General features: G+C 32.0%; 1 protein-coding gene across 1 annotated transcript in view; it reads right to left on the bottom strand.

Annotated features, from left to right (window-relative positions):
* The window catches only part of LOC127712905 (uncharacterized), a 77474-nt gene extending 61721 nt beyond the window's left edge, over positions 1-15753 (bottom strand). The window contains exon 1 of the mRNA XM_052219501.1: positions 15102-15753. Within this exon, the coding sequence (XP_052075461.1) occupies positions 15102-15753 (652 nt within the window). The remainder of the gene's footprint in view (positions 1-15101) is intronic.
* Positions 15754-15842: the final 89 nt, after the last annotated feature.

Genomic DNA, 15842 nt, shown 5'->3' with positions numbered 1-15842 from the left:
ATTTGTTGATTATGAAATGCTTTTGTATTTTGGATAAGCAGTAAAATCGAACTTTCACTTGATAACAGGTATCGTTCGATTTTCTCCAATTTTCGAATTAATTTTGTTTTATTTTTTCCTTGACAAATCCTCCGTGTGTGCTTAAAAGGATGTTTCATATCTTTACGACGTCGGAGCAATGCAATAACTAATTAAATAAAAAAAAACTAAGGACATATTTTGCATTAACTGCAAGAGTTTTGAAGTTTAAAAACAAATATGTAAGTCACAATGTAAAATATGAATACTGATATCTGACAGGCTTATGTATTTTCAATATGCTAAGGATATGTTATTTGATATATTTATTATTTCCATATCCGACGATCAAATCGCTAGGTCATATCTTTGCTTGAAACAGATATCATCAGAGGTAAACCATTAATACTGAAAAAGTCCAGATATAACAAACAACAACTACTAACAAGAGTCTTGTTTATGGGCAGACTCAAACATATGGCGTGTTTAAAACAGTTTTTCTTTTGCAAGTCTCCTTCTTTTATTTTTTAACCAGTAAAGAAACTATAGTTTCATTTTCAGATTTATGTAATACATATTATCATATTATTCACATATGTGTGTACCTGTATTCTATTTTGGAGTAGTGTGAAATAACTTAAAATTGGTAATTTAATGAATACCGTGCTTAGAATATTTTGCAATAAGTGATGTGAGACTGATGACACAGTTATGCGCATATTACCTACATTGAGGCATATATTGTTCAATCAAAGCGACTAAAAGTGTACGAAATGATATTTTGGATTGTCAGGAGAAACAATGTAATTACATAGCTATATATCGGTGCAATTTTGGAGGAAAATTAACTGTTTAATTTATGTTTTCTATACAAGATAAAATTAATGGAGAACAAATAATTGTATCCACAAATTGCTCTGATTATAAGCTTGATTTTAATTCTTTAAACTATTCTTACTGAATCGATTACAAGAACGTCCTATCACAAAGAAGGCAACCTGTAGACAAATTAGATATTCCGGAGTCAAAAGTCGGTTGTATAAAATATGCTTCAATCAGAAAGCCAAATTGAAGACTTTCAAAGTAACTTGTATATTTTGTAGAGACTAACAATTTCTTTTTTGCCTCCTTATGATAGTAAATATTAGGACTATAGAACAAATATTTCAATTTCATTCATTTGGCGACATATTGTATCACTTTATAACAAGAAACAGATGAGAATGTTGTAAAACTTATATATTTTACATAATTTTTTCTCAGCAATTAGATAAATATCAGAAAAATTTTCAACTATTGGAAAAGAATGTTTTGCACTGTTGTCTGCACTTCCACAATTTGATGTATATTTAAATCCCACTATGCATCCTATTCTTGTTTATACTGATCACAATCCTCTCGCCTTCATACATAAAGTGAGAAACAAGAACCAGAGATTGACTAGGTGGGGTTTATTGTGACAGGAATATGATGTTATTGTGAAACATATTAAAGGAAAAGATAACATAATAGCAGATGCTTTATCTAGATCTTATTAAAACACTGTATACATATATGTACATGTACTATATATTTTTGTATATATTGTTCATGAAAAGTCCTCGTTACACTCAAACTTCTTTTAAGGGGGTGGGTGTTTTAATATTGTAATCATCATGTTTATTTTTATTTTTCTTGGTCTAATTTGTTTTGTGTGTCCTTATAACATATATAAAATGTTAACATAATAATTATAGTTATTTACAAAATAATGTAATAATTGTGCAGTTTATAAATCACTGGAACAATCGTAGATACTGATGGAATGATAAGAACTTTCTATTTGACTTACCTAACGATTCCAGAATGATCATAAAAGACGATGAGTAATTTCAACTTCTACCGTATTCTAAATGTTGCCATTCTACAATTTTCTATGAGTCTCTCTTCTTTAGTGTTCTAGAGATTTCCGTGACAATTATATATATACATACATTAAAGTTAGATTTTCAGATCAAAAGTTCTCTGGAGTTGTTGGATTGACACTTTTATTTACGAATATCATACTAGATTGTGACTTTTTGGACATGATATTCTGTTTGGATCCCCGCAACAGTGTAGAGAAAAATTCCGTAATAGTTATACACCGAGGGATAGGTAAGTCTGGATAAGAAACCCCGACGGCCGGAGGCCGGAGGGGTTTCTTATCCAGACACGCCGTGTCCCGAATGGTATAACTAACTTACACCTGATGCTAAACCCTATATTTGTTTACATTGAATATTAAATGAAAAAGAACAGATAGCATTTTTATGGGCAATATTGAACCATGATTAATAAGATTAAAAAATGTTATTTTAGATGAAACCCCACTTCCAACCTTACTTTGACGATCTTCATTCAAACTTTGACAAGTAAGATTTAACAAATGTCAAAGTTTCCGTTTTGCATATTCCCGTTAAATCCGTCTGCTAATATGGATCAGCAGGTCAAGGTTTGCCGTATCGTGCATTCTTATAACAAACAAAAAAAATAAATCATGCTCCTTGTATGCAGTTGTCAATATGGACGGGTATAAGACGGACGACATTTTGAGTCAGGCGTTTGATTAGGCAGACGAAACTGAAGATAACGCAATATTTATAACCCGAAGTACTTACTTGTATCAGTTTAATGAAGGTTATCATAAATGTATTTTACATGTTACGATTTTATCAAAAAAAGCCCCCCTCTTTTCAACATTAAACAAACATTCATATTTGAACATACTGCGGGAAAGGTGTCCCCTGGGTGCCATCATTAGTCTTCAACAATCCAATTTAAACATTAATATTTATTTTATGATTAAGACCGTAGTCCAAATAAAAACTATATGTTTTTAATGTAAAATTCAAATAAAAGTTCTTTACATGTAAGCCCTTCAAGACATTGTCTTATGGGATTAAAATTTGAGCTTCAAGCAAAGGAGTATTTAAATGTTTTTTTATTCAAAATAGATGATAAATATTTATTTCGTTATTGGAGTTCCTGAAATATGTTGTTTTTATTTGAATGTCTTGAAACAACTTGTAGTGAACACTATTAGTATTCTTTTATGTTCATGCTATTTAAAAACCAATTTCTATTGTCATGAATAACAATGGACTGTGTTTTCTGGATGCAGAAGCAGGGGTTTCCAGAAACCCCGCTCGTGACACCATGTAGTCAAAATCCGTTGTCATTCGTAACAATAGATCTATTCAATTTACCCTCGTTTCAAAAATAAAAACTATGAAGTATAACAATGGAACTGGGGAGTAAGGGAAAAAGAAAGGACAATTGGATCGGACTTATATATTTCAACAGTTAAATGACATTTCAATTTGTATAATATTTCTTGTAAACTTGTGTATGATAAATCTTGGTAAATTTTATAATTGATTTGTTGGTTTCAATTTAAAAGTGATTTTTGGACGTAACATTTTTTGTTTAAAATTATATAAAACTTTTTTTTATGAAAATGAAAAATGTGAAGCCTGTTGAACTGAATTTTTGTATAAACCTGAAAATTTCAATAGCATGTACAATGTGTATAGTACTTGACACCACTCTTATGTTTCCACATTTTTTTACATGTGGTCAATTTTATCTTTTTTTATCATGACCTAGCAAAGATTGTAAATGTTAAACATTACATTTTGTACAAGCATTATGTAGAAGTGTTGTCATTATTTTGACTTCTGCTTTCTTTCACCAGGCAAATACAATTGAACCAGCTTAATGTTTTCTCACCAGCCTATAGAAAATGCATTCTTTGTTCAACCTTTAAACACATGGTTCACCTAACCCTTTAAATCCATGAACATCTGTATTCCTGGAATAATCATGAATACACAGTAATGCCCTTTGTATTGGTGTTATTTTAGGCTGTAGCATGGCGTTATGCAAATATGACAATAATGAACTAAATCAAAAAGAGTGTGCTCCGTTTAGAGGTTTGCAAAATATCTATCACTTTTACAAAAATTATGTACAAATAAAAACTAAACTGTGCCAGCATCTTTTTTTTTTATGGGAAACAAACTTATGGTTTCGGTTGAATAATCTGTTATGTCTTATCATTTGTAGTTCATTTAGATATAACATTGCCTTTAAATACCATCATTGTCATGAAAATTACTTGGACGAATATATTTTGTTTTCCTCTTATAGTTGATGTGTTTCCCTGGGTTTTGGTTTGTAACCCGGATTTGTTTCCCCTCAATCGATTTATGACTTTTGAACATCGGTATACTGCTGTTGCCTTAATTCATTTATGCTGGTGATTTATTTTCACTTTCAATAGTTTGAAAAATAAGGAATGCAAATCATTGCACATATTAAAAAATTAATCAATCCTTATATAAAAACACCAAGAAAATTAGAACATTGGGGTAATAAATCGCTGTGAACCTAACTAGAAATGAGTAACTGTGAAATAGAGTATCCCCGACATTTTACAGTACTTATATAAATACTTTCAAATATTCTCAATTTGCCAAGTATTGGGACTTATTCATTCTTTTGTGTACTGAAAGTCAGGAAGTGGGGATGTTAAATATTCACAAAAACCGGTAGTCAGACTTCATTTCCTTCTCAGTTGCTATATAATTGAAAAACTTGATTTGTACTACTACATTTTAATGTCCCGAATGCAATAAATAAGTTGTTTTAATACTAGTATTGTCAAATATTTAATCAATACCGGCCGGAACTAAAACTGGAAAGTTGAAACCTTTTGGCTGGACATTCATTCCTGCAAATGTAGACAATCAGAATAAAAATCATAATACATAGTGTTAAATTTATAATTTCTTATGATCAGGATGTTGCATCATTTGTGTTTTATAGACAGCTCAAAAATTTCAAGTTGTACTTCAACATCACAGTTTGTCAAATCTAAAAAGTGTGAAAGATGAAATTAACATTTTATGTTGGAGAATTGATTTACTGATAGATTATGTTTTTACTTGTTACAATATGAAAAAGACAGTGTAGTTATTATCATATAGGCAATAATGCATGTTTCTTAAAATGAAATTGTAAAAAAAATAAATTGTTTGCGCTTCCTATCAGAACATAGACTATCACCAGTTAGGTTTATAAGGTTGTTTAAAGCAGAGTTAGTTTTGTGTCTTAACATGGCGTTTACCTATTATAAACTGCGAATTACACAAAAAAAAAAACAGTCTTGCTTTTATATTAGACTGTGTACATCACATTCAAAGAGAATTGTTTATGTTTTTAGTGTAATATAAGTTATCATTGCTATCAATTGGATACCAAAACTACGTAAGGGTGCTTATAAACAACGTTACATTGCTGGGCCTTAAGTACCATAGGAAAATCAACTTCTATTAAACCAGCTATCAAAGTTACACCCAACTGCCTGCTACTTAAGGTGGTGTTAATAACATGAAGATACTTTAAAAAATCTAAAGTGCTGTTCAGGAACATACAATCTTAGTACCTTTCCTTGTGCAACTGTATCAAACCACTTCACTTCTCATCCTTTTACTCAAGTATTCCATATTGTAAACAAAAAGTCAGATTGAAAGAATAAGTATTTGTTTAAAATAGGGATGACCAAGAATATTTAAATAGCTTATTTTATTGGTGGACTAAAACAAAACAAACAAAAATCTTTGTAAAATATACATTTTCAAGTTCACTTTGTTTTTTTTTATACATGGTATTTGTTCCATTTGTACGGGTGATGAACCAAAGTAGGTTTTTTGTCTGCGGAAAATCTGCCTTTTCAATCAATAAAAAAAACTGGCCACTATGATAAAGCTAAAGCTGAAAGTGTCTTTCATTTCCTTAAGGACAGAAAATGGGTTATGTCACGTATTTTGCAAAAATTTTGCATACAACCTTGGCACGTTGAACTGTGATTGAAAATCGAAAAAAATAATGCCTGGATCTTTGTTATTATCTGAAATATTACTGATTTAATTCCTTTAAAAAGGTGAACATGTGTATAAAAAGCACATAACATCGGCAAAAAACCTACTCCAAGGAGTAGGTCCAGTAGAACCCCTTTTTGGCCCCAAAATATAGCAGTTTTACAAAATTGTTAAAATGTAAACTTTTAGCTATTTATTGGAAAGAAGAATACTTCTCTTACATAAATATGGGCTGTTTTTGACAATACAATGCACATTTATCGGGTACTAGCATCATTAAGCCATGCGAAATTACTGAAATCTTCACAATTTAAGCATTTGAGTTAATTTAGACGGTTTTCGTCTTAAATGGAAGTGGCCGCATTCGTGTTCATTCTTAATATTTAAATGTAAGTTGTATTTGATGATAATACATATCATATATAAAGGTCGAGGATGAACACGAATGCGGCCACTTTCTTTTTTGACAAAAACCATCTGAAAAGTGACATATTATGGCATAATTGATAGATTTTTAATATTTAAGCCTGAATTTGAGCGTCTTTAGTGACTGAATCGGTCCAAATCTTTCAGATAAACTAATTGAATCTACTAAAGTAGACACTTGAGTGTTTAAAAAGTGTCCAAAAATATTTCATCAGATGAACCTTAAATTTGAGGCCAAAATCGGCTCTTACCGGACCTACTCCTTTGTCTTAAAATCATCAAATCTCTAATTTGTTTTTTTTAGTTTTTTTAGTTTTTTTAAATTTTTAACATATTTTATAAATTATTACCTGTTACATCAACCCAGGGAAGCAACTCAGGGGCGCCACATTTTTACAGTGTCATTTGTCGGGGTAAATGCAAATGAGGAAAAAAAATCCCATTTTAAATAAGTAACATCTATCTTTATAATGATCATCTATCTATATATTTATACATCACTACATATATAATCATTTGAATAAAGTATTCATTCTATCTGTATATTTTTTCTCAAAAGAGCTACCTGTATATATAAGACAGTTTCGAGTTTATAGCACTTCACTCTGTTCTTTTGTTATGTTAATTGCTATAACATTCAATTTCTGGTCGAGTGATCTTTTGCCACGTGCTATTTGTTCAAAATTATTTGAAAGGAAATGTGTAATTCATTCATAAATTGTAGGATTTATAATTTTGTTTCCAAAAAGAAATTATTTCAAAAATATAGTGAGTAAATATTTGATTATAATATGTACCTGTTGATACAACTTGTCCTTGTTACAAGTATATAATAGACAAAATTTATAAACACAATAGAAAGTGCATAGTACAAAGAGGGAGTTGATTGCAATGTATATCAAAGTTTATACAGTATTGAAGTGGTCATTACACTGGCCTGACCACGCAAAAATATAAAGTTATGTACAAAAAGTCTCACACATAGTAGGCTTCATTGTTCGTATTTTGTTTAAGAGATTTGAACACAAATTCCATGTCATGTTTTATCATATTCAAAATCCTCGATTTAGTTAACCTTTCTTTTGATATTTTGCGATGTTGCTAGTTTTTCAAATAACCCATTTCGTGATAAGAAGCACCGTATCTAGAGTTTGAAAATAAGATGTATCTGCACTTATGACACCCAAAATGATACTCGTTTCCGATTTTTGTAAATTTTCGATACTCAATTTTGAATAAAATTCCCATATTTCTCAAAAATTATCCGCCAAACGTCTTCTACCAGTTAACAGTATATAAAAAGATGAAAAAAAGATTCTTTTTCATCACAAAAATAACACTTTCCGTTTGAGCGATTCATTTTTTGTAATTTTTCTTCCGTGTAAAATATATTATGAAGTAACTTCCATTGAAGTTGTTTAGTTTTCCTATTAGCTAAATTCTTATTCAAATTGTCCCAAATATGTCCCCATGGTAGTTCCTTCCCATAATGTAAATTCCACTTAAACTGACTATTTGGAGTTGTATTATTCTCATAAAAGTATCTAATATCTTTTAGGCACATTTTTTTGGCTTCAACGACAACTCCATTTTTTTTAAATTGACAAGAATTTATTATTTTCATAGGTCTATCAGAATGACTTTGCACGCTAGAGTCTGCTTTTAAAAGGTCAATTTGTTGAGGCGTGAACGAAGCTTTAATGCGGCTATATTGTGCTATCCAGTTCCTTTTATCCTTTAGGTTGTTAAACATTTCAAACGAAACTTTAAAGGATTTATTGTTTAAGTCCCATATATCTTTAATTTTTTTATTCGACTGGAGTCAACATTTGCACAATATAAGGCATGACCCTTGAACTTGAATTTACAATTATCGAATATATTTTCTTCTAAAAAGTCCTCTTTCGTGACTAATTTTTTGGGTTTTCTGTAGGTCAGACCAGGAAATTAAAAGTTCTTTATAATATTTAGACATTTTTATTTGCCTAAAACCTATAGTGTCCGAACAAGAACATAAAAAAAGTCTGTATCATATTTTACTTCTAGTGACGTTAACCAGTATTTACCTATTGCATTCCATTTTTGTGTTTTTGAGTTTATAATACTGTACATACTTTTCACCTGTTTTGATTTAATAAAGTCTCTTAAGTTTATCATTCCTACCCCCTACCCCCCCCCCCCCCCCCCTTTTTTTTCTTTCAGTTAACAGCATACTGTCCTTGCGATTTGGTTGTTTTTCGTATGTATCTGGAATACCTCTCATTTCAATTTATTATCCAATCATAGACAGTACAAAAGATTTAATAATTAAAACTTTTCCCTTAAATGCGAGATCTCTTGATTACCAAACCTCCATACAGCTCTTTATTTTATTTATTTTTTCTAACCAAATTTGATCTAAGTCCACCCCAGATCCATGTTGAACCCTTAATGCTTTCACAGGCCGCTTAGACCATTTAATTTTGTTTAAGTTTGGTTTTTTATTTCTCCACTTGCCTAAATACATACCCACAGTCTTCATTCTAGCCCCTGAAGCGTTTTCGTACAGTTTTAAAGTTTTAAATGTTTCTTCAATAGACTCCTCACTTTTATTAAAGAGTTGAGTATCGTCAGCAAACATATTAAGCTTTGTTTCAATATAGTCCCCAGTTCTAGTTGGAAGTTTTATTCCTTCTATATTAGGGTTGTTTCTAATTGATGCTGCAAGTGGTTCTGCTTGCAGAATATATAACATAGGAGCGATTGGTCATCCTTGACGAATTGAACGAGTTATGCTTACAAATCTAGAGGTAAACCCATTAGTATGAATACACGTCTTAGCGTTCATAAAAAGCATTCTTACCCAACTCCTGAATTTTTCCCCAAACCCAAATTTTAATAAACAAAAATATATCTATTCCCACTCAGCCCTATCAAACGCTTTTTGTTGGTCCAAGAATAATATTGCACCCTGCTCATTTTCTAATTCACAAAAATCTATTACATCTTGCAGTAATCTATTGCCTTGAAAAATGTTGCGCCCTTTGACAAACCCTTTTTGATCCAAATCAATTATTTGCGGTAGTACATTTTTTTTTAACCTTTCCGCGATTACTTTGGAAATAATTTTATAGTCCGTGTTCAAGAGCGTTATAGGACGCCAATCTCTCCCCAGACTTAAACATAAGCGTTATCATACCTCTGTATTGAGAATCACAGAGCAAGTTATTGTCGAAAATTTCCTTAATAACCGCCACGAAGTCGTCGCTTATCAAATACCAATACGTTTTATAAAATTCATTCACAATTCCGTCTTCCCCAGGGGATTTATCAAGTTTTAAAATGTTAACGGCCTTACTTATTTCATCCAAAGTTATTTCCATTTCACACAATTTTTTTATTTTCTTCATTTAGTTTATGATCTATATTCTGTAATAGATTTTCTGCAGCATCCCTATCCTCGGACGTAAATATTTTTTTGTAAAAAGATAATTGTTCTTCTAGAATAGATTCTATATCGTCTTTATACCTTCCATCTGAACCCTTTATTCTAGTCCATAATTTTTCCGCGTCCCTCTTGTTTCGAGTTTAAAGATGTATCCTATAGATTTTTCTCCTTTCTCGTACCAATTAACCTTGGACCTAATTCTGGCTGCCTCAGCTTATTAGTTTTCAAATTATTTAATTCGTTTTCATTATTTGTTTTCCTGTAACGTTTAATTGCTTTGCAACTTCTATTGTATTACCTTTTTATTTTTATCTTAGTTTCCTCCCACCATTCAAGGTTATTTTCGAACTATTTTTTTTTTAATTTCCAGTTCCCCCAAACACTTTCGAATGTATTTTTAAATAAATCCGATTGAATAACTGATGAGTTCATTTTCCACGTTCCGGGACCGCGTTCTGGTTCATTGATTTTTAATTTCATGACCACACCGTCGTGGTCATTGAACGGAAAATCTGTTGCGATTTATATTGACTCTCACTAGTACTTATAAAAATATAATCAATTCGTGACCTTGAGTTACACATGGAGATTTCATTAAAAAAGCCAGTATTAAGCTTATGGTGGTCACTACATGCACAAATAGTACATGTAGGACATCAAGACGAAAAAATACTAAAATATTTTTAATGCTTACCGATCCCACCATACCCATATTTAAATACTTGAATTGGCTTCCACTACTGTGTGGTAAACAAGTTTACTTAACACTTTTTAGAAGTTTCAAGAAGGATTATCTAGGAGAAAGCTGTTAACTGCCGCCAACAAAATATAAAGCAACATCCACATTTTGCAGTTAATAAAAGTCGTTGTCGGTTTGTTTGATTGGTGAACATTATGTAAATGTTAATAAAATACTGATAAAATTGTTTATACTCGTTTTATCAGTAGTTTTCAGATATAAATTCACACATTACTATTACATTTACCTTCATCGGAAATGATAAATCAAAATATTTGAAAGCCAAAGATGTATAATTATTCCAGTTTTAAATATTTATGTACAAGAATTTGATAATTTCTGAATGTTTTTTCCGTTTATGCCAGCTTCTGATCTTACAGTAGGTTCGGATCAACTGCTGTGTGCAGTTGAGTTCTTACAAAAGCGAAAGAATAAACTCTCCATAATGGCGCTGTTTTGATTCCAGTGTGGATATATTTTTTGAGTTGATAATGTCTTCGTAGAAAATCACTGAATAGCTGTCACTGGTCCTAAAATCCCTCAATTATTCAGGAGAAATCCATTAACATATGACAACCAAAATCAAAAGAACAAGTTGCATGACATGCAGATATTTGCTAGTCTCTATTGACTTTTTTCGCGTGCTACATGTGCTACTTTTTACACTCGGGGTGATGAAAATTTACACATTATGTACATACACGTGTTAAATGTTTTAAGCTGTATGTTGACCTCAAGATGTCCTTAGTTCTGTTTGGCTTTTTGTGGGTTTTGTGCTAGCTACTGACGTATATGTTACAATACCAAATGGAATTCAGGAGGTCCAGAATCCTTCTAAAACAAACTAGTAAATATTCGATTTTATTATAAGAGGATTTTGGATTCTACTGAATTCCAATTTGTACTGTAACATATACTTCAAATCTGCTTTTATTCATATACAGCGACCGTATTCCGACTAGAAGAATCGAAGAGACCTAATCTAACTTATGTTAACTTTGAGACATTTATTTGATAAAATAAATACTGATAGATTTGCTCATTATTTAACTTATGTTTTATCTGTAATATTGAAAATAGTTATGTCCTTCTTAATGCGTGCATACAAACAAATTATATGTTATGATTTGACAAAAACATAAATTTATTACATATTCCAATTGTCTTATTTTTAGTGTAAGTTTTCAAGAATAATTAAGATCACACAAAATAGCTGTTCGGAGTTTATTTTCAGATGGTCATATTTCAGCACTGGTATAAATTTATGTGTAATGCTATCACAATTTCGCTCTAGGTTTATAAATTTTCAATATGGATTTAAACATTACGAATAGTCTCTTCCACAGGCGCTTTGGGAATGCTCCCCCTTTTCCTTTTTTTTTTTTTTTTGTCTGGATTTTTGTGGTGACTATTCTGTAGTTTAAGTGGGTTTTTTTTTCAATTCTCTAGTGTGCTCTTGCTCTCTTCCATACGATAATACAATACCAGTAGTTCATTTCACGTGGAAAAGTGTAATGGAGGATCCAAATTTATCAACTACTTAATATTTAGGGGAAAAAAGGATACATTCCCCAATCGCATGTTGTCTCGTGATGTCTTTTGATTAAAACAAGACCCTGACAGCATAGGTTAAAAGTCTCTCAATAAATCACTTAGAAACGCAAGACAATTTGTAATGTTTAATTAAGTTGCACATGTTTTCTGTGTATCATCGTTGACGTTTAATCTCTTGGTAAAAATGTGTTAACACATTGATTAGTTGTCATTGGTCCTTTATTTCCTCGGTTATTCAAGAGAAAGTCATTAACATATGATAACACAATGAACAATATGATACAAAAAACAATATGGTGTTGATGGCAGAACTTTGATAGTCTCTGTTTAATTTATTCACGACATTTTAAGGTGGTACCAAACACCTTGTCTTAAATTTATTTGGCTCGTTTGACAAAAGTATGAAAATTTCAAAAAACTCGAACCAAGCACTTTATCTGAAAAATTTCATTGGATACATAACAGTTTGACAAACACTAATTTTGATCATTGAGAATCATAATATTTCCTTAACAATAGAACGTGATTAAAACGTTGAGCTGATTTTTAAAGAGTTATCTCCCTGTAGTGTTATGTACCACTGTAAAGAATTAAATTCTTTGGATTGTCAAGTGGTCAATGTTATACAAAACTAAATTTAAATATAAATTTAATAAACAAAACAAAAGTAAAGTAAATTCAACATAAATGAAATAATGAAATGAATACATGCAAATGTAACTAAATAAACACACACAAAACAGAACTTAATATAATGTTATGAAATAAACAAAATGAAATTAAACAATTACAGTCCGCACACCTCCATCCATTCTGCACACTTCCCGGTAAAGGTTGAACGTTGCACGTACTGTAGAATAACTTTTGGTTGTTCCCCTTGAATTTCTTTTAATATAAAACGGACAGAAAATAACTATTTGCACACATTTTTGGTTGATTCTAAATTGATGAAGAGAACACTAGATTTTATACTTTTACTGCAATGATAACTTCAATGAGCAATGACGACTTGAAACTGCATAATACTGCACGGACTGCTCGATTCGTTTAACATATATTTAAACGGACTTCTTTGTATATTTATAACGGATATTTTCACCGACTCCAGGCGTTGTAATTGATATCAGCAAACATCGAGTTGTAACCATATTACTAATAATACCCTTTGTATCTCCGACACCATATATCACCGACCAGTCGACGGTATTTACTACGTGCTGTACGCACACCAAAACCGGGCCTAAAACCCCCTGCAAAATAAATATTGAACCCAAAAATTACTTACTTTATCTATACATTTGCATGATACAGCAATTTTCCGACATTTTGGACCGCGAGTAAGAAATATCATCTCGACGGCAAAATAGACCTCAATTGAACGATATAAATAAGTAAAAATGTCTTACCTGAGTGTTGTAATAATAAGCCTTGGGATATCCATGTCCTAAACTGACAATTATAATACCCAACTGCTACTTTTACCAACTCTAGACTCCGCACAAGCGTGTGCTTTATTCAATGGCCATGTGTCGACTGATTTCAAACTCACCTGTGAAATTTCAATAGGTGCCTAATCACGTGATACACATGAAAGGTCTGCTTGACTATATAGTCCGGTGTTAACGAAAATAAGCCCTAACATAAAATATAGTCCTAAGTGAAATAGATATATATAAATAAATAAATGGAGTTTGTTACAAACGTCCCTTTCCTGAAGACTAAAGCACATTTTAGTCCAACCAGACTAACAAACTCCAAAACAAATCTGAAATAAACTATATCAGGTATATATGACAATATATGTACCTATCAACCTATATAAAATAAAAAAAACATAAAACTTTAGTAGCATTCTAGTAACACTCAGGGGTCATCTAAATATCATCACATCTAGATAATACATCTGCAACAATGTTCGTCCTGCCTGCAATGTAACAAATAGTAAAAGTAAATTCCTGAAGTATCAAACTCCAACGGAGTAACCGTTGGTTACTGGTTTTCATCCTCTGTAACCACTGTAAAGGAGCATGATCAGTACAAATAGTAAACTCTTTACCCTCAAGATAATTCCTTAACATCTTTACCGCCCAAACTATGGCAAAACACTCTTTTTCTACCACTGCATAGTTACACTCAGCTCCAGAAAGTTTCTTGCTGATAAACATGATTGGACGCCTTCCGTCGTCAAACTCCTGTTCCAATACAGCACCTAGACCCTTCCCTGACGCATCAGTCTGCAAAATAAACTTTTTAGAAAAATCTGGACTCTGTAAAACAGAGTCACTACAAATACAATCTTTAAGTTTATCAAAAGATTTTTGTGTTGTATCTGACCACTTAACTTTATTTGGTGCATTTTTCTTTGTTAGGTCAGTTAACGGGACGGATATGTCTGAAAACTGTGGTATAAATTTTCGGTAAAAACCTATCAGTCCGAGAAATGATCTAACCTGTTTCTTAGTTGCAGGTTCTGGAAACTTTCGTATAGCAGAAACCTTGTCCTGGACAGGTTTGATATTGCCACTTCCTGCAATATGACCTAAAAATTCTAGCTCACCATAGCCGAATGAACACTTGCTCGGTTTGGCAACGAGCCTTGCCTGTCTCAACGAATCAAATACTGCTCTCAAATGCTCAATATGATACTCCCAAGTATCGCTAAATATACCAATATCGTCAATGAACGAATCAGCGAAATCTTCGTATCCTGCAAGGACTTTGTCCATCATACGGACGAAAGTAGCACCTGAATTCATCATTCCAAACGGAGTGACGGTAAATTGATAATGTCCGAACGGTGTAATGAATGCACTCTTCTGTCGGCTATCTTTGTCGAGCGGTACTTGCCAGTAGCCCTTGGTTAAATCAATTTTACTTATATACTTTGCTCTGCTGACTTTATTCAATACTTCGTCCATTCTCGGCATTAAAATCGGGTCGAAAATTGTCTGTTTATTTAAATCTCGATAATCGACACAAAAACGAAGTGTGTTGTCTTTTTTCTTGATAAGTACTATCGGAAATGCATATGGACTATCAGACGGCTCATCTATACCGGCATCTAACATATCATCAATCTCTTGTTTGACTTTATCTCTGAGTGCGTATGGTAACGGATATGAACGCTTGTATATCGGTTCATCTGTCTTTGTAACTACTCTATGTTCTATAATATTTGTTACCTTAGGTACGTCACTAAAGATGTCATCGTATTCATTCAGTAGTTCTTTTAACTGTTGGTTTTCTTCGTCTGTTAACTCTGGTGATATTTTGACGTCATCTGCACTTTCTTTTCTTTTCAACACAGGAGTTATAGCTGTAGACATCTCATTATCATCTGTACTGTCATCTGTGCTAAGGCCTGAAATTAAATTTAAGCACGCAGCAATATCTGTTGGAACACTATTATCAATATTATTATCTACCCTTTCATGCCATAACTTCAACATATTCACATGAAATACTTTGTCCTTTCCTCTGACCCTAATTTTATAGTCAACAGGACTAACTTTGTCAGTTACTACAAACGGTCCTTTCCAACTTGCTATCAGTTTTGATGTATGTGTAGGTAGTAATATTAGCACCTTCTGGCCAACTTCTAACTTTCTGTCTCTAGATTTTCGGTCATAGTACAATTTTTGTCTCTGTTTTGCTTTCTTTTCATTTTCATTTGCATACTCAGCCATTGTTCTCATCTTTTCTCTTGTTTCTAACAAATAACTCAATACAGAGTTTTGACATGTACTTGGCTCTTCCCATTCCTCTTTAAGTACTG

The sequence above is a fragment of the Mytilus californianus genome, unplaced genomic scaffold (genome assembly GCF_021869535.1).
Source record: "Mytilus californianus isolate M0D057914Y unplaced genomic scaffold, xbMytCali1.0.p SCAF_8, whole genome shotgun sequence".
NCBI classification, from domain to species: domain Eukaryota; kingdom Metazoa; phylum Mollusca; class Bivalvia; order Mytilida; family Mytilidae; genus Mytilus; species Mytilus californianus.
Note: the sequence above shows the minus strand (reverse complement) of the source record. Positions and strands in the feature narration are given on the sequence as shown.